This window comes from Pezoporus flaviventris, unplaced genomic scaffold, assembly GCF_033815535.1.
Source record: "Pezoporus flaviventris isolate CSIRO_AGI_PZ_B2104156 unplaced genomic scaffold, CSIRO_AGI_Pfla_v1 ptg000001l, whole genome shotgun sequence".
In the NCBI taxonomy this organism is placed as follows: Eukaryota; Metazoa; Chordata; class Aves; order Psittaciformes; family Psittacidae; genus Pezoporus; species Pezoporus flaviventris.
Genome location: NW_026892549.1, coordinates 41584272 through 41601980, shown reverse-complemented (window position 1 = coordinate 41601980; position 17709 = coordinate 41584272). Strand labels below are relative to the sequence as shown.

At 40.5% G+C, this 17709-nt stretch overlaps 1 protein-coding gene and 1 long non-coding RNA gene across 3 annotated transcripts in view; one reads left to right on the top strand and one right to left on the bottom strand.

Annotated features, from left to right (window-relative positions):
• The first annotated feature begins 420 nt into the window (after positions 1–420).
• Positions 421–3498, top strand: LOC133266732 (uncharacterized). The gene is made up of 2 exons (XR_009742502.1): positions 421–557; positions 3217–3498. It is a non-coding gene; the product is annotated as an uncharacterized LOC133266732 (long non-coding RNA).
• Positions 3499–9728: 6230 nt separating this feature from the next.
• The window catches only part of MTX2 (metaxin 2), a 37115-nt gene continuing 29134 nt past the window's right edge, over positions 9729–17709 (bottom strand). For both annotated transcript variants that reach the window (XM_061454217.1, XM_061454226.1), the window contains 6 exons: positions 14915–14991; positions 14142–14234; positions 13389–13427; positions 12860–12985; positions 12229–12305; positions 9729–10228 (listed from right to left, as the gene is read on the bottom strand). In XM_061454217.1, the coding sequence (XP_061310201.1) occupies positions 10018–10228; positions 12229–12305; positions 12860–12985; positions 13389–13427; positions 14142–14234; positions 14915–14991 (623 nt within the window). In that variant the 3' untranslated portion in view covers positions 9729–10017. The remainder of the gene's footprint in view (positions 10229–12228; positions 12306–12859; positions 12986–13388; positions 13428–14141; positions 14235–14914; positions 14992–17709) is intronic.

The following is a 17709-nucleotide window of genomic DNA, read 5'->3' as shown; positions in this document are numbered from 1 at the left end:
TGGAGAGGTAAAAATAAGTTCACAGATAACACTGCACACAGCTGATTGTCCACCTGACAATAATGTTGTGAGTAAATATACTAAAATATCTTAAATTGGAGTGCAGAAGAAGAAAGGAGGTGGGTGTGTGGGACTTCTTGGTTGTGGGGTTGTTGGGGAGCAGGTTAAAGCTTTCAGTGGTCCCAGCTGTGAGGGGAGAGCAGGGCAGACCCTCACTGGCATTACTGCCTTTGGTAGTGCTCAGGGGCTTTTATTTATTGGGAAAGAAATGCACCAGGGTGGCTCCTAGCCCACTGAATTTGCACACTAACTGGGACAGAGAAGGTATGGGAGATGTCCTAGCCAAAGGCTTCATAGGCTGCCCAAGCATTATGGGTCAAACAACCCTTGGGCTTGCACAGCTGCTGCTAAGGCTCAGTTGTTAAAGCCAGATCCTTGAAATTATCTCAGCTGAGTGGGCCCTTCTCATAAAAATCCTCTTGGTCTCACCATTGAGGATGAGCTGAGACCTTTTATCTGCCTGGGAAAATGTACTAGAAGAATAAGTAGTTACACAGGTAGGTGGAAGAGGTTGTGTTTACAAACCTTAAAAAGTTATTGAGCTCAATCTCAAAATGGAGCTAGGTCTGCACTTCAGCATCCTATCTGAGAATAAAAAATAGAGGCTTTCTGAGGTTCAGCAGTCTGGCTTTCATACCATTTGTGCATAAAACATGAGCACAACGTCTTCTATGCGAGGAAGCGAGACAGTTATTTAAGGTCTCAATTAGCAAGAGGCCAATGTTTTGTCAGGTGATGGCATGAAATTCAGTGGTGAGCATTTCATGGTCCGGGTTTTGTTAGAAAGGGTTGTTTTAAAATAGCCTGTTGTACGTCATCAGCTGATCTGTCATTTTCCATAATTCATGAGCACTGGGGCAAGATTAGACAATGGAGTCTTGGGTGAGAATTCATTAATTTCCTCCCTGGTTTTAGAAATGTCAGAGGTGTAAAGCTGAGAATAATAAAAGTCAAACTCCTTAGATATATCTACTGTGCTAGGAAGAATATTACTCTGAGCATCTCTGATAGTATACAGTGTCTTAGTGTGTATGTGTCTTTAATTGGTATGCAAGGAGTTTATCTGCTTTACTGCCTGCACTTATCAGAAAAGATATAAAATGGGATGGTGATAATGGCTGCCTTCAAAGAAAAAGATATGTTCTTTCAAGGGTGTAAGTGCAATAAATCTTTCTAGTTTAAGGGCTCACTGGAAGCAGAAAGATTCTGTTCTGCTGACAACTGAATGTGGGGAACTTTCCCAGGGGAAAACAAATAATGTTTCTGTATTCAAAATACAGTTAAAAGTCTCTGAAAAGTGATTCTCCAGAATGTATATTGCAGTATTTCCTACTGATTCCTTTACCAATTAAATACACTTGCAGACTAATGCATTTCTCAAACAGTTTATGTAAAGTACCTGGCACTGAATACACATACAATGTACTTGTGAATGACTCCCACAGTAACCTGCGATTCAAATTAAAAAAAAAAAAAAAACTAAAAAATAGGCAGTTCAGGCTTTTTTTTTAAGCTATAACACGGGAATTAAATTGCCTGGAATAAAAGAGACAATGCTGAGTTCATTGTTATTCCAGAACCATTCTGTGTGTCTATGGGACAGCAGGGTTAATACTACAGGCACCTATCGGGTCTTGAAGGGATCTTTTGTGAGCTGAAAAGAAAACTGTATATTTACTTTAGAAAACCCCACATTATTCATAAGAATCAAATGTTCTGCCTGACTGTTATAGAGAAACAAAACAGACAAGGGTGTTTTAAATTAATCTGTCAGTATGGTGCTTTCCAGTGCTCACTTTGTTCGTGCAGCCAGCAACTGATGTTAGCATGAATTTAAATAATTCCTCTTGCCTTGAATAATGACCATGAAAGCTGAGTAATGGTATCTAGGAAATATCCTAACTTTTGAGGAGCTGCTTCTTATCTAGGACTGTTTGTTTGCTCCTCATCTCCCTGCGCCCCTAATTGCAGGGAGGTGCTCCACACGGCGTATGACTAAACATAATACGACTTGATTTGTGTTGCAGCGTTCTCCAAAGAACAAATCTGTAAAATTACAACATGTGAAAGCTTAACACAATGATATAAAATGGCAGTGGCACGGTTCATATCTTAAACTGACAGACTGATGGTGATTATTGCAAGGACAATGCCCTGCATATGTCAAACGATTTGCAAATAATTTATGTCACCTTATCCTCCATTATTGTTTTTGCGGAGGACATAAACTGTGTCACTAATATTAAACTGTTGGCAAAAAAAAGCCTACCTCAGCTTTTTCCTAGCTGAGAATGCAAAGACATCTGCGCAGAGACAAACATGCATATGGCCATCATTTGTCCAACATCTTACACATTGTGAAGGTTTTTTACTTGAAATGCCAACCTATGTGGCAGATGATGTATGTGTTTCTTCAATCCTGTGATTACCAGCACAGAGCTGCTCTGCAGTGCTCTTCACCTCATCAGTTCCACAAGCTGCACTCCAAGGTGTGTGAAACATTTGCAGGGAGATGGCATCTGACACACAGCAAGGCAAAAGCATTCTGATGTGAATATTTGACTCCAGATTTTGTTCAAATCAGGGTGAGATTCTGACCTGGAGAAATTAGTGCGGGTAAAGATTTAGCACTACAAAATAGCAATTTGAAAACTGGAATGAATATATTTTAAAGATGGGGAAGCAGAGGAAAGTGGTGCTGTCTCCTGGGTAACTCCCAAGGGGCTGCAAAGGAGAGGGGAAGGGGAAAGGCTTTACAAATGACCTGGGCTTTATTCTTTTGGAAATAAGCAGAGGACAAGGCAATCTTAATCATTTCTATTTGTTAAATTGCATAATCTCAACTGCTGGGTTCTTTATTTAGGTTTGGATGGTTCATTTATTACTACCAAGAAATGCCTTTGAAAGGGTGATTTTTAGAGGCTGTTGTGGTTAAAAAAGCATCAAAGAATGCAGTGTGGTGGTTGGAGCATGGAGCTGGCGACCCAGCCTCCTGCTCTAGATTTTGTCCTGTTCACATTTGGGACAAATTACTTGCAACTGCTGTAGCTTGACTTGCTCTTCTGTCAGGCAGGTTTTTCTCTCTGACTCACCCACTTGGAGAAGTTTGCCAAGTATTTTGTAATCTTTGGCTAGAAATCACTCGTTCAATTACAGATCAATGACGTTTCAAATGGGATGCATCAAACAATTTCTGTTGGCTTTGGTGCAAGAGATGGCTCCAATTCGCTGCAGTGAGGAGGACGATATACTGAGGAACTCACTGAGCTGATTTAAGGATTGAAAGGCAATGCCATTCTCTTCTCACTATCAGTTTTACCCTCTTTTGGAAGCTTCGTTTAAGCATTTTGCAGTTTTAACCCCCTCGGGAGTGAGGATTCTGTTCCTTGCGCTTCCAAGCTTTTCAGGGCCTGCTTCTCAGTAAATTACAGTTTATGACTACATTGATAATTTCTTAGTATTATAATACCAAAATCCCAAACAAATTGGAGAAAACCGCATTATCCAAATGAGTTTTGATCTTACTTTCCATTTTTCCAATGTTGAATTTTGTCGGACCTTGTTTAAAAAGTAACACAAATTACCTTTCATTGGAATTGTTTGTGATTAGTAACTTAGAAAAGCAGATTTTCAGCATCATCATTCATGGAAACACCATGTGTTTCCTGTGGCAGTAGCATTTGGACTCGCTATAGATACACAGAGCAGAAGGCTTGCAGGATGTTGCTGTCTGCCTAAACAACTCCTAGAAAGCTTGCTGGTTTCTCTGTTCACGCTGGAGTGATTTTACTGGCACAAGGAATCTCTTTCAAATCAGAGGGAGGAATACAGTCCACAGGCATGAAAACCTTTCCTAAGGATGACCCTCCTTTCCCCGGTGCAGGAAAAGCCTGAAGCAGCAGCAAAAGCAGGGGGATCACAAATAGATGTCAGAGAGAAGGGGCAGCAGGACAGGCCCCAGGAAGATGCACTGAACCAAATGAAAGCGCCTCCATAGAAACAGGTCTGCAGGAGCTGTCCGCTGTGTGTCAAAACCATTTCCATCAGATGACAGGTAGCATTTTCCACAGTGGTGTGTTTAGGTTTTGCTACAAGTGTGCTTTGGCATAAAAGCAAGACCTTTGCACTCAACGTTTGTACGCAATACACATGTCAAAGTCAGGTATGTGATGTTTACACACACACGCCCCCCCAGCAGCCTGCCTGCCTTCTACAAAATGTTATAACCTACAAAAAATATGCTGGAGAGAAGTTTATTTAAGTAGATAAAAACGTACCCTTCCCATAATGCCCCAAATTGCTCATCTTCATCAACTGGTTCCTTAAACATGCCACAACACAGACTTAAAACTGCAAATGAAAAAGATCATGCAGATAGTCGGCAATCTCAGCTATACACTTTTTGGCTAGAAGGCATTGTAGATCAAGATGCTACACACTTCTAAGGAAAGGAGCCAATAAAAACTGCAAAGGAATTTGCAGGAATCAGGCTAGAAACAGCAGTGGACCTAAAGGGAAGTTTTTATTGTCTTGACAAGAAAAGAAAGTGGGCAGCTGTTAATGTAACAGCCCAAGAGATAACATCTGAGATAATTTTCACAAGATAATTTTCACAAGATAATCTCGGGCAATAATCCTGTGTATCGGTGACAAAAACTGTTGATCTTAGCAGTGAGAGAATGGCGTGGCCAGCCACTGAAGAGAGCTTTGAAGTCAAGAAAACCTGGTCAAAATTGTACTTTTTTCTTGTGTTTTCAACAAGCAAACAGAATTACCCTTGAAGTTTCACTGTGGCACTTCTTTTGCAGGCTGGGTTCTTCAACCAATTCAAGGCTAACAGTCAGTTTTTACATCTTATTTATGAACACAGAAAATAGCCTTTCTGTGGGTATTGCTATGAGGTCAGGTCCTCAGCTCCCCGCAATGGTCTTGCAGGGAGACGATGTGATATGTCATGGTGACATGGTAGCTTAGGGTTGTAGCAGCACACACAGGCCTTATCTCAATGTAACCACTTCTGTATAGGCCAACCCTTTTTGTATTTACATGTGAAATGTTTCTGATCACGCAGCTGGAATCTGTGGGCTCTTTTAATCCCATAGGTGACTGACAGCCCCAGTATGGATACACTTACCTGGGCGTAAATACAATTCTGTTGGTGTCACTGGTTTTGTTTCCTGCACCATTACTGCCTTCAGACAGTGGTATTTTGCCAGGCTGGCAACTGTTCCTATGGCAAAACTTCCAGCCTGGACAAGCCCTAGAAGGTTAAAGTCATTTCAACAGTTCTTTCGAGGCGATTACACAACAGGCCTTGAGCTCCCTGCCAAATACTACTTTAAGAAGCTGGCATTGGGTGTGTGAGCCAAGTACCGCAACCCTGCAACGCAGATGGGTGCATGTTCGCAGTTAGTGAACGACAGAAGAGAGATCAGCCAGGAAAGTTCCAAACTACACCAGGGTACAGCCTGACTTTGCTAATGCTTCCTACCTCCAACTCCCACTTTTATCCTAAGATCAGATAACGAGTAGCACTTTTTCTTTGTAACAATTCATTAATCAGAGAAATGATCCTTGCTAGTGTTTAGATGTTTTACTTAATTTGGTACTTCTGGCCTGCTGCCCCAGTAGTGCCAAAATTATTATTTCTCACCCAGCAGGTGATAAATAACAACTTCAGTCATGATTAATACCATGAATTTCTCAACCTGACTAATGCAAAAAACTTCAAACCTGCAGAACAAGTGGGTGCTAATTGTTGGGAGAGCCATTGGAGCTGCACTTTGCTTATAAAGAAAGAAAGCCACAGGAAATGAAGTGTTTTCTAGCAGCACAGCTGATCCTAAGAGGCATCATTAAGTGCAGCTCAGCAGCGTTCTCCATGTGCAGGGCTCTGCTAGGCTCCTTTTTTACCACAACACTGAGCTTGAAGTACATCTAAGAGGCAGGAGATTGCCAGGTTTTTTTCTTTCCTTGGGGAGAAGGAGGAGAAACAAAATAAAAGGCAGAGAAAAATAGCAGATTAGAATCTCATTAACACCACTCAGTATTATATGTTTTACTGATACGTGAAGAGTGATAGGTCCTAGCAAAAGCTGCTACCACCAAAGCTCCTTCACATGTCTTGAAATCTCATCATACAATGTAGCATCAGAGACTCCCCAGTCAGAGAGCTTTCTGCAGAGGGACAGAAAACCAGGTGCTCAGGGAGGGCCATCAGCTGGAAACAATGAACTATAAATTAGCCTGTGGCTGAAATCCCGGCCCTTTTCAAATCCAAGCTAGTTTGTTACAGCCTGTGGTGGAGCAAGATGTTGCTCCATTTTCTGTGCTGTATATGCCATGCTGCAGGGTATGCAGGATCTACAGTTTAGCCATGCATACACTGCTGTGCTGGTCAGGACAATGAGACCTCCACATCTGAACAGGCACCATGTGTGTTTCAGCTAGGACCCGGACACCAAAATGCAGCAAGGACACAACCAGGTAACTGTGCTGAGTGGGATCAGTCTCTTCCAGAACCCCAAAGAAGCATTTTAGGAGTGGAGGAGTAGCTCTGTGTTCACCAGGACTTTCCCAATTGTTTTAGTTCCATCAGGCAAGGAAAGTGTCTGCTACTTTCCAACTAACATTTAGCTCAACCCTATGAAACTACTGTTATGTGAAACAAAAGACTGAGAGAAGCAAACCACAAGGGGCAAGTGATTTATACTTTGTTCAGACTCAGTAATGTCCATCCACTTGTAGTTTTGAGCACTTTTAGGACTCTCTGTACTGTTTTGGTTGAGTGACTCCCCTAGTTCCTGGTGGGGCATACTCAGAGGATGTATGTTAAGCCATGGTGCAGCTGCTCCTGCCATTCTTTCTGTTAGAAATCTACTTCTTTTCTTAATTTTGGGAAACTTCAGAAGTTTCAGCTGATTTCTTCACCAGTTTATTCACAGCATTTTGGGGCAATCAGCATCTGTGTCCTTTCAGCACTCGTGTCTTGTGTAGGATTGCAGCTTACTGGAGTTATAGCCTGGAGTACAAGCTTTGGCCCTTGCACTTCCAAGCTCAAGTCTGCTCTGTAGCACTAGTCATGCTAGCAGTGTCATTTAAAAAAAGCATAATGCTTTTTTGTATTTATGAAGTACAAAGTACCTCCTTCAGCTAGGATTTTAATAGCTATTTTCAACACTGGTAGCAAAGCCAAGATTTTCCATGTAGTTTTAAGTTTAGGTATTGCTTAGAATGAGGTGCAGCCTGTGGCAAACACGCCACATAAAGTATGCTCTTCAGCCAAGGAAGTAAGGAATGTTTTTTCCCCATTTAATTTTGTTTTACTAATTAAGTTATCAAAGTCACACACAAGGAACAAGGGGTGGTTAAACTTTCAGAAACTATTCAGTTTAGCTTCCAGAGCTCAGTCTCTGCTTGTCCCAACACTTCAATATTGAAAATGCCAGTAATTTGCCTGTCTCTGTATCCTTAAGTGCAGTCTGAGCAGCTCAGGTGGATTTACACAAAATTTGTTTGTAACAGATGAGTATCTGTCTTTTGCCAAACCACTTCCACAGCATTTGAGTGTATATATTAGATGAGACATTCAAAGTGGGTTAATGCATATGGCTACCTCAGTGGGATTTTTTTATCCTCTGAAGCTACAAAGCTTGCTCTATGTTACCAAACAACATTTGCAATAATGAGCTGTTCAACATTCAAAATGTTGTATTACCAGAGCTCGCTCTGCCTCAAGGAAGCCTTGCCAAAATATAAAAGCATGGTTTAATTCAATGCTGTTCTAAAGCAATTGCTAAAAAAAGGTTACAAGGCAGCTCATGGCCACTACAGCCTGAAAAGAAGAGGAATACATCCCCATCTGCCCTTTTTCAGACTGCATGTAAGTTAATACCTGTGCATAGGTGGGTTTAGAAATCCAGTGAGTAAACTACTCCTGGAGTTCTGCCTACTGGTAAAAGAACAACTGCCAAAACTACAGAATCTAGGTTATAAATGTACTCATGAATGGTCCTCTGGAAACAGCAGGAGGTAAAAGGCAAGTTTAATTGCTCTGGATTAAGATACTTCAGCTTTCACACAGGATTTCCCCACCACCATGGCATTGCTAGCTTTAGAAATTATTAGAGAATGTTCTCTCAAAGTAGTGTATATCATTATATTTTTCCCAAACTAAGAAGAAAAGCCACAACAAATTCTTTTCCAGTTTTTCCAAAAGTTGCATTAGTGTAGAAAAGCAGGTTCAACAGAAATAGCTGGGTTCATAGCTACAGACCACTTTGAGGGCAGAAATTATCAATAAGCAGTCAAAAGTTAATGGGGTTTAGTTTGAAGAGGTATTCAACATACACAAGTGAAATTTTAAGACTGAAATGCAGGACAAGCGCAGTTTTCTTCTCCTGGCAAGAGTGATTTGATAAAAGGCAAAGACCCTCTTACACTTTGATGCTTATGTGAATTTGACTCCAGTAGGAATTCTGCAACAAAAAGCAGTAATTGATTTTATTTTTTTTTTTAATGAAAATTGATGAAAAGAAGTAAGAATTCAGCTCCATTTTCCCGTTGAGCTGACAAGTGGTCCCCTGCAGTAAGGATATGGTAAGCAGTAATGGTTCATGAGGCACAGTCAAGGGAGACTCAGCCAGCCCAAGATACACAGCTGCTTTCTGTTCAGATTTTAGGACAGAAGTAAATGGCCAAAAATCTCATGACCACTGCATAACCAGTTCAAGCTGTTAAGTATTCTGACATAGAGTACTACAGTCAAAAGAATATATTTCATAGTAAGAAAACTCAGCAGTTCCAACTAGCCAAACAGCCTGAGCTGGTTCCCAGTTGTGCCTAGGACTTCACAAGGGCTGTTTTTGCCACCGGCACATTCCTGGGGTGGTTGGTGCTTTGGGAAAAAGCATCAAGGACAACTGACAAAGCAGAACAGAAAATTACCACTTAATGCATTCAAAGAAATACTAGTCAGATCAAGTCCTTGCCTACACACAGGACATCTCTCTTGAAAAGTTCCACATTGCCAGGGGTCTTGGAGCACCACAATTATATTTCTTTGTTTACTGTTCATTATTGTGCCTATATGTACCATAGGATAACATGGAGACAGAGGGACCAAGACATGCCACCCACAGGCTCGTACAAAGTGCTTTTGCTAAGAGAACCACCTCAGCAAGTACTTCAAAGTTCAGAAGCAACATTAACATACTGGAAATCGGAACAGTGAGACAGATCTTACCCAGCAAATTCATTTCTTAGAGCAAGACAAGCTGAGGATTAAAACTGGGAGATCACAGGAAAGAAAGAAAAATGTAAATCCAAAGATGAACAAGAAATAAAAGCAGAAACAGGACACACATAAGAAGTAGTAATTACAGCCAGGAGCTACTTTTGACACAAAGTAAGAACTGACTGAATAAAATCACATCACTTGTGTGCTCCAGAGCTCCAAGACATTTTTTTCACCCAATTTCTGAATGAATTTTGGCTGAGGCAGACAAATTTAAGATCTTTAAGAGTCCTTTCATTCCCATCTTAGTAATTCTAACTAGTTTACTGTAGTCTACTAGGTAACAACAGGATCTTCCTGCCAGTAGGATCCCACTCATTAACTACATAGACATAAAACTTCGTAAGAAAGGTATTTGAAAAGATGAGAGAGAAACTTTTTGAAGTATTTTATTTTTTTTTAATACAGATACAACATTTTCCGAGGTCACTTTAGGGTAAGTGGCAAACAGGTTTCTAAAATGGAAGTGCCCACACAGTTGTTTCAGGTTAAATGTGCACAGCATATTCTACAACACAAAACCCGCATTTAGAGGTTTTTCTTGCTCCAGAATGATTTGGCAGCTTTAAAAAGCTAACACACATTTCCATTCTCAAAATCAATCCATTGAACAACAAACCCCAAAACTGAAATGCAATTCACACAGCTGCCAAACAACATGCTTATTTCAGTAAGGACTTCTTAGCAGATCGGGCTGCAGCAGTTGAGGAGCTCTCTTTATCATTACCCTCAAAGTACTGCTGCTCTATTCGTCGACAGAAGGCTGTGAGGTTACTGTAGTGTTTTACTTTTTCAGAGAGTTCATCAGTGGTTAGTTGAGTAGTAAGGATTGTGAACAGATGTCCGAATACCAGAGCATCTAATTCAGTTGGTCTGTAAAAACAAACACAAAAAAAGAACAGGTATTTTGGAAGGCAAGTCCTCAAGAGAAACCCTGCTGTTCTGAATAACTTTTTGATGGCTACACAATCTAAGAATTGGTAAAGAATCAGGCAACACTGAGCTTACCAAATACATTAAAACTGTGCATACAGCATAAAAGTATACTGCTTGTTCTCACTATGGCATCATTCTTTGCTTTCAAAATGTGGAAATAACACTTTTAAAATTGGACAGAGTTACTGACCCAACTTTAAATCATGCTCCACCTTTCAGTTCTGTAACAAGGGGAAATGATCATTATGTCTATTTTAAGAGGTTTTCTTCTGCAGGTGTATATCCAAAAGCCCCAAATATTATCTCACAAAGGGAAAAAAATATAGAAGGGGGGGAAGCATAAATGCCCAATTCCCTTTTTGTCTTTTTGTGCTTTTACATAGTGAGGAACTGTTCAACCAATAGTAAAAGGAGCTCCAGGATGACAGCAGCTGACAACATCTCTTTTTTGAAGGGGGACTACACAGAAGAAAACAGGTATTTTGGGAAACAGCTGTCTATTGAATGCTTTCAGTCCTACCTTAAGTATAAGCCTTCTGAATAGCCATCTTGGACCTTTGTATATAACTAGCCCATGTGCGCTCTTTTTTTTCAAAATACATTTGTAACTTCAAGTCGTTCAATACCAGTGTTCAAGGTAAGCAGAACAAGGGTTTTCTAACTGACAAATTTTTGCCTTTCTATTTGTGGATCACTAAGAACTTTCCAGTGGAGATATGGACCCTTGTGTAATAACTTAAATACGTCAGCAACAGGCTGCTTTTCTTATTTACCTCCTACAGGCTCCCAGAAGTCACAGACTGAAAAATACTGGACAAAAACCACACAATTTGTTTGTAGTATTTCAGAGTGCTAAAGAACTTAAAGGTTGAAACTGGTTGTAACTGAAACCTGGTTAACAAACAACAAAAACAAAATACCCAAGCTACAATTCTGTAGAAATACAGGAAGAAAATTTAGTATATACTACGTTCAAGAATTATTTGAGAAGATGCAATTCAAACTTGTCTTCTATAATGCATATTTCTGTATCCACTCAATTTATACCACCCACCTAGTTTCAACTTGGAAGAGATTAAGGGGCAAACTCACATGCACAGAAAAGCAACCAAGACAATATACTGCCTTTTGAAGACGTCCACCTATCCAAATACCATTAACTGAAATCCAGACCCAAGCAGTTCTAGTCCAGTCTATGCACAGGAGACAATATGGAACTAATGCAATGATGTCTGAATCCGTAACATTTCAAGAATATTGAATTATCGGGGGGAGGGAAGGGCGGAAAAAAAATGTTTTGCAATTGGCAGAAACTGGTGAAAGCAGAGGACATCCATGAAGACCAAGTTGTTCCTTTTCTCTCCCCTGGGAATGCGAACCTCAGCTTTTGCTTGCAACCAATCCTTTACTGACAGAGGGCTAGCTTCTCCCCCAGAACTTAAAAATCACAGGCACCCTCACATTAATTTAGTTCATTAAGAACTGCCCCGGTGTTAACAGGGACAAGACAAGCTGTCCTGGACAGCACGATGTACATTCATTCCTAGTAGAGATTATCCAAGAAATACAAGTAGGGCTTTAAATGTATAATTTTTAAGTGAGAAACTAACAGTGTACATTTGTAGCCTACATAAGTTGTGGTAAATGGTAAAGAAGACAAGCAGGAGCAAAAGTAACCATAAATACAAAAAAAAGAAAGAAAAATCCCACCACCCACAAAAAAAAAGAAGCACCAGAAACTTGCAGAAACTTTTCTTTTAAGACCTTTAATTACTTATTTCTGGAATGTCACGCGTATATTCCAGTCACACATTCGTATTTCCACAACTAATCATGTAACATTAAAATAAACTAGGAGTTTTCCATGTATACGTGTGTGTGTGAATAGATACATATCTGTATCTCACATTTCTGTATGTAATATTTCAGTAACTTACTGCTTATTGAAGAAATATGGTTGTGTTCCTAGTCGCTGAGAGAGAGCCTGACAACACTGATCTACATCTTCAAGCACCTATCAAAAGACACAAAAGAGAAGAAATCTGTATTGTCAGGAAATACCAACACTGCAAAAAATAACCTCCTTACTCTATTTGCACTGATTGTGGGAACATGGAACATATAATGTTGTAACATCAAAAGCTGTTAAAATCAGTCAGACCTATACAGTAGGCAGGTAGCTAAGTGTTACTTAATCTAACATTTGATATAAGGCAATTCTGATTAAGTGCTTCCCATAACATTTATAACTTAGCTTAATTAAAGATACTAACTTGCACCTCAAAACTGCTTTGTGGAGGGTTTTTTTTCAGACCTCTAACAAGGGAAGCCGCAGTCCTGCAAAGTGTGCCTATTAACATCATACAGGAAGTGGGGGCTGTAACTTAACAACCTATTTTCAGGACTATAGTCTAAAAAACTAACATCTCCATAGATGTACGCTCATAGCAAAACATACTTCTTCCCACCCCATCAGGTTGCACATAATTTAAGATTTATTGCTGCTAATAAAAAAAAAAAAGAAAAAGAAAACATAGTAAAGAAATAAGCTTCACTTTTCATACTGACCTGTTGAAGCGTCTTCCCAGCCCATCCAATGGCTTTCATCTTTCGCCTTACCTCCCATTGCTTCTGATAGGACAAAATGCGGTTAAGAGGCCACGGGTAAGGGGAGCCATACCTTGGGTGAGTAATCTTTGTTTAAAAACAGAGAGGTACTGTGTTATCATACAAGAAAACACAGATATCTCTAAGCACAAAACAGCTAATGTTCAAAAATTTCTATCAGAAAGGGAGCTGTAGAAGATAAAGGGAGTTGTGTCATATGCTGTAATTATTTGCGCAGAATTTAGAGCACAACCATTTAAAACTATTGCTTCAGAAACATATACAAAAGCCCTATCTATTATGCAGTTGGCTACCTTCAGTAATGACACAACTTCCCTAAAATGTATATGCAAGCGAAATTAAAGTGAAAAGACTGTATCATTACTGGTATAAACCTCAATGTTTCATTTATGAGTAGGGACTTGCAATTGTGAGCAAAAGTGTTTTCTCATTAAATTTTAATTATGATAAATGCCACAGAACCACTCACCTCCTCTACTGTAACATCATCACACCACTGGAGATAGAGCTAGGAACAGAAAGAACACTTACCACAACTTCTTAATAAAGGAGAATACAGAGACAATCATTTCTCACAACTAGAATTTTCTTTTCTATATTAGATTAAATGTCCATTTCATTCCTTCTGTTAGACCTCTGAATGTAGAAAAGAATTTAAAACTGGAAGACAAAAGCCCAGTTCCTAGTGCTTACTCTACCAATACCAGATCCAAACCACAACCATAGACCCATTCCCACTGCCCAAGCTTCACTTAGTGCACAGGTTACCAGCCCTCGGCTCACCTGCCACCTGCAGGTTCCCAGCATTTTCAACACTGTTCCCATGCTGGACTTTCATCATGTTAATTGGCCATGGACACAAATCCAGCTTCCCACTAGGCACGTGAGCACATACACTGTGGAAGGTGATAGCAGGGTGCCTGGCCAGCTGTGGGTTGGGTGGGTTCGCAGGAACCACTGGCATTTTCCAGTTGGTTACTACTTTTGCTACGACACACTTCAGTTAGGTGAGGAGATCATACATTTGGCTTGTGTCTACAAGAACATTTCATTCAGCAAGCAACCCATAGCACACAGATAATTTATTCCTGCCTCCTTTCTCCTCAAAAGTTAACAACCTAATCTAAGAACAAGAAGTATTTCTAATATAGGAAAACGTCCTAAAGCTTTCTCGCCTATAGTTACTTATGTAAGCATGTGGAGTTACTATGGTTTGCTGTACCTCTGCTGTCAAGAGCATATTATTGACTAATTCCATGTAGGCTTTCATCTCGGCTTTCTGGACTTCATCCAATCCATCACTGAGAGAATGGCCCTAATGGGGAAAAGAGGAAAAAAAAAAAAAGACACACATGGAAGAAAGGATATTGGTATATTCAGCAATGCCTGACCCAAGGACTTCTTAAGTCAATGAGCTTTGGCTCAGAACCCGATCTCTTACGTAGTTCAGTAACAAATTACATATGCAATTTTTACACACATCCTTAAGAATTAAAAAGAAATCATCATAACATAACATAACATAGCTAATCTGCAAGAAATATAGCCTATCATCAGTTATAGGTGAAAACAGTTTGAGCACACAGCTTCCTCGTTAGTGTGTATCTGTGGCAAGGAGTAAACCCAAACTCATATCCATGATACAGCTTTACCAACTGCTCAGTGAAAATACAGTAGTTTTTAAAATATAGGGGAAGGCAAATCTGGACAGGTATCTGACATTTCAGGATCTAAACCAGTCAGCTCTGGGCTTACGAGCTCCACGACCCAGGGACAGAACAGTCCCAGAGACCAGCACTGGTATACAGCTATGCTGCATAGAATTTACTTCCAGAATTTGAGTAAATGACAAAGAAAAACATTTCCACCTTAACAAACTCCTATTCCAGCACATCTTTCTTTTAAGAAGCATTACAGAAGAGACCACCAAATCAGCACAAAGCTAAACAGGATTAACATGCTATTCACTAATTGATAAAAACAACATACTATTACCTTGGCTTTTACAAACTGGACTATGGGCCCAAGTTCAGATACTACTTGATTTCCCACATGAATAAAGGGTACTTTGCCTGTAAAATGAGAAATGTATTTTAAGTAAGAGCCTTTTATACCTGTAAAACATCATTTACAATTTTCAAAGCAATTAAATATTGTAGGTACCCCTGAACATCAGCAGGGTTTTGTTTCTTTCAGATGAGCACATGCAAAGCTCTAGCATGCATAGCTCACCCAGAGAACATTGTAATAACAAACATCCTCTTCTTTCTGAACCTCTTCTACACATAATACTTGCAATTGTGTATTTCAAAGTTATTGAGTGAGATCTATCTACTTGTATTTTAATAATGGATTTTGCTTTGCTGGAAAGACTTAATTCAATGTTTCTCTGAAGTACAGCTGGGAAATCCCAGGAAAGCAGACAGAGCCTTTGGCTAGCTTTACGACACAACACGTTCCCACCCTCCCTTCTAACCCACTTGAGGGGAAAAGGCTGCTGAAAAGATCACGGGAGATGTGGCACTGTGCCCAGGAATGCAAGCAGGGGGAAGTGCAAGCACACACTCAGCAAGGAAGGGTCTTGACTCTCCCTCCTCCAGTCCTTCAGATTTCCAACAACTGGGCCAGCTGGCTCCTACTCGCTGCCCTAATCTTCACTCTCCAGTTGTGAGCTGGCATTTTCTAGCCCCATGGTCCTGCGGTCAGGAAGAGGTTCTCAGTATGACACCCACAGCTTCACAATCTGGGGAGCTGGGAGGGGTAAGGAGGTGCTTCACCATCATGGAAGTAAAATGGGGTTAAAACTTAACCCTAGTAAGGCTCAACATTCAGACTATGAAGCTTAGCCCACAGGGTCCAGCATGGAGCAGGGCTAAAAATGGCCAGTCCTGAAAAGGAGACTGGGAAATAATTGTATCACTGATGGAACCTGTCAGGGTGTGAAGGGCTCCCAAGTCTGTATGCCTAGTAACCTTCCCTACATGCAGAACTGAGCTAAAGCTTTAAGGCAAGCAGAGATACAAGAGGAAGAGGCCCTGTTACACACAGCAAGCCCAGAAGCATGACAGAAGCTGCCTCATACCCCTTTTCCCAGCTCTCAGGGTGTGAAGCTGAGGGCTCCTGCTCCAATCCACCCTAACCAGGTTATCTGTCCTGCAAATCTTCATCCAAGTGCAATTGATAAACATCAACCTTATATTTAAGACTAAATCCTTTACGATTATTTACATGCCTGAAATAATCCATAAAATGTTGGATGTTTTATATTACTGAAAAAATCCCCAAGCCCAAAAGCAGTAAATAAGTCTGCACAGTGCAGTGGGGCAGAAAACCCTTTTACTTTACTTTGCCCACCTCTCACTGTGGGCAAACTGCCTCAAGAGGCAGCCCAAAGAACAAGATCAGCACCCACCTGACTCCAAATATGTTATTATCAATACATTCACTCTTTTCACTGAAACACAACCTACTGCTCAGCTTAGCTCAAACACTGTTCATGTTAATAGCAGATTCAGTCATGGTCTTAATCACGAGATTCACTTCTCACTGGCTCTATCAGCCTAAGGGCAATAAATGAAGTTCATCACACCAACAAAGGCTTCATCTGCATGCACATGCTGCATGTTGCAGAAGGAAACACAGACCCCTTTGTGCTTCAGAATTCAGTGTTTTAAACCAGACTGTGCTTCACACACCAAGATCATACTCCTAAATCCCTCAGAATGGGTTTTGTCATTACAATGACTATGACATAAATAACCTTCCCCCACAAAACGGTGAGATGCAGATCTCTCTCTGCTGCTGCTGTGAGACAGGGTACTAGGGAGGGAGAAGGGAACAAATTAAAATCATGTCTGAATTATCGTTAAAGGACCAATATAAAGAAAGCAAATGGGGCAAGTGAATAAAAATAGTAATAAAAATAATGACTGCAGGAATAAGGGCAAAAAGAACACATGTATTTCTACCTGCATTTAAACCTGAAGCAGCATCGTTTTCCCTCTTGTGCTCCTTGTTTTCAGCAGAAGAAGGAAGTGTTCAGACCCAAATTACATCAGATACCAGCAAGTGCGGACAAGGGTGCAAGTGGCAGAGAAGTAATAGCATGCAACTGTCACCAGTCCTCCTGCACATGCAAGACACTCCTCTGTGCACATAAGAGGCTCCTCTATGCATGGATTCAGTGTTTCAAAGCTACCTTTATTTACTAACGAACAATTCATGTATCTCCATATTTTGCTGGTTTTTCACTGCTACCAACCAACTTGGGTTTTTTTATAAATCGCATAATTTCACTGCTTTGATCAAAGTATCAGTAGCAGCAACAGAACCCATGCAGCTGGGAGGCATATACTGACAGGCACTTCCATGTGGCAGTCATCAGCCAAAGCCAGGTACCAGGTAAATAAAAACCTCTCTCAGACAACAAAAATCCAGGACAGGGTGCAAGGATTGCCAGACATTTTGCCCTGCATTCAGCAACTCTGATTATCAGGCAACATTCCGAGGCCAGCCTCTGATGTTTTCAGGCAACCAGTCACCTTTCTAATAATTTACTGTTGGTGGGTTTGGATTTTTTCCAGAGTCTCATGGATCAGCGGATGATTTAAAATTGCCTGTCACCCCTAACAATGACAGTGCACCCTTCAGTCTTCTTCTGTATCAACATCCTGGCAATCATCTCCCAGAGAGGGTAGAAAAAGATCATCTTTCTATAACGTTGTCTCACCCCAGCAATGGGAAGACATAACAGCATTTACTGGAATATTCCCTGGATGCAGAATAAAGCC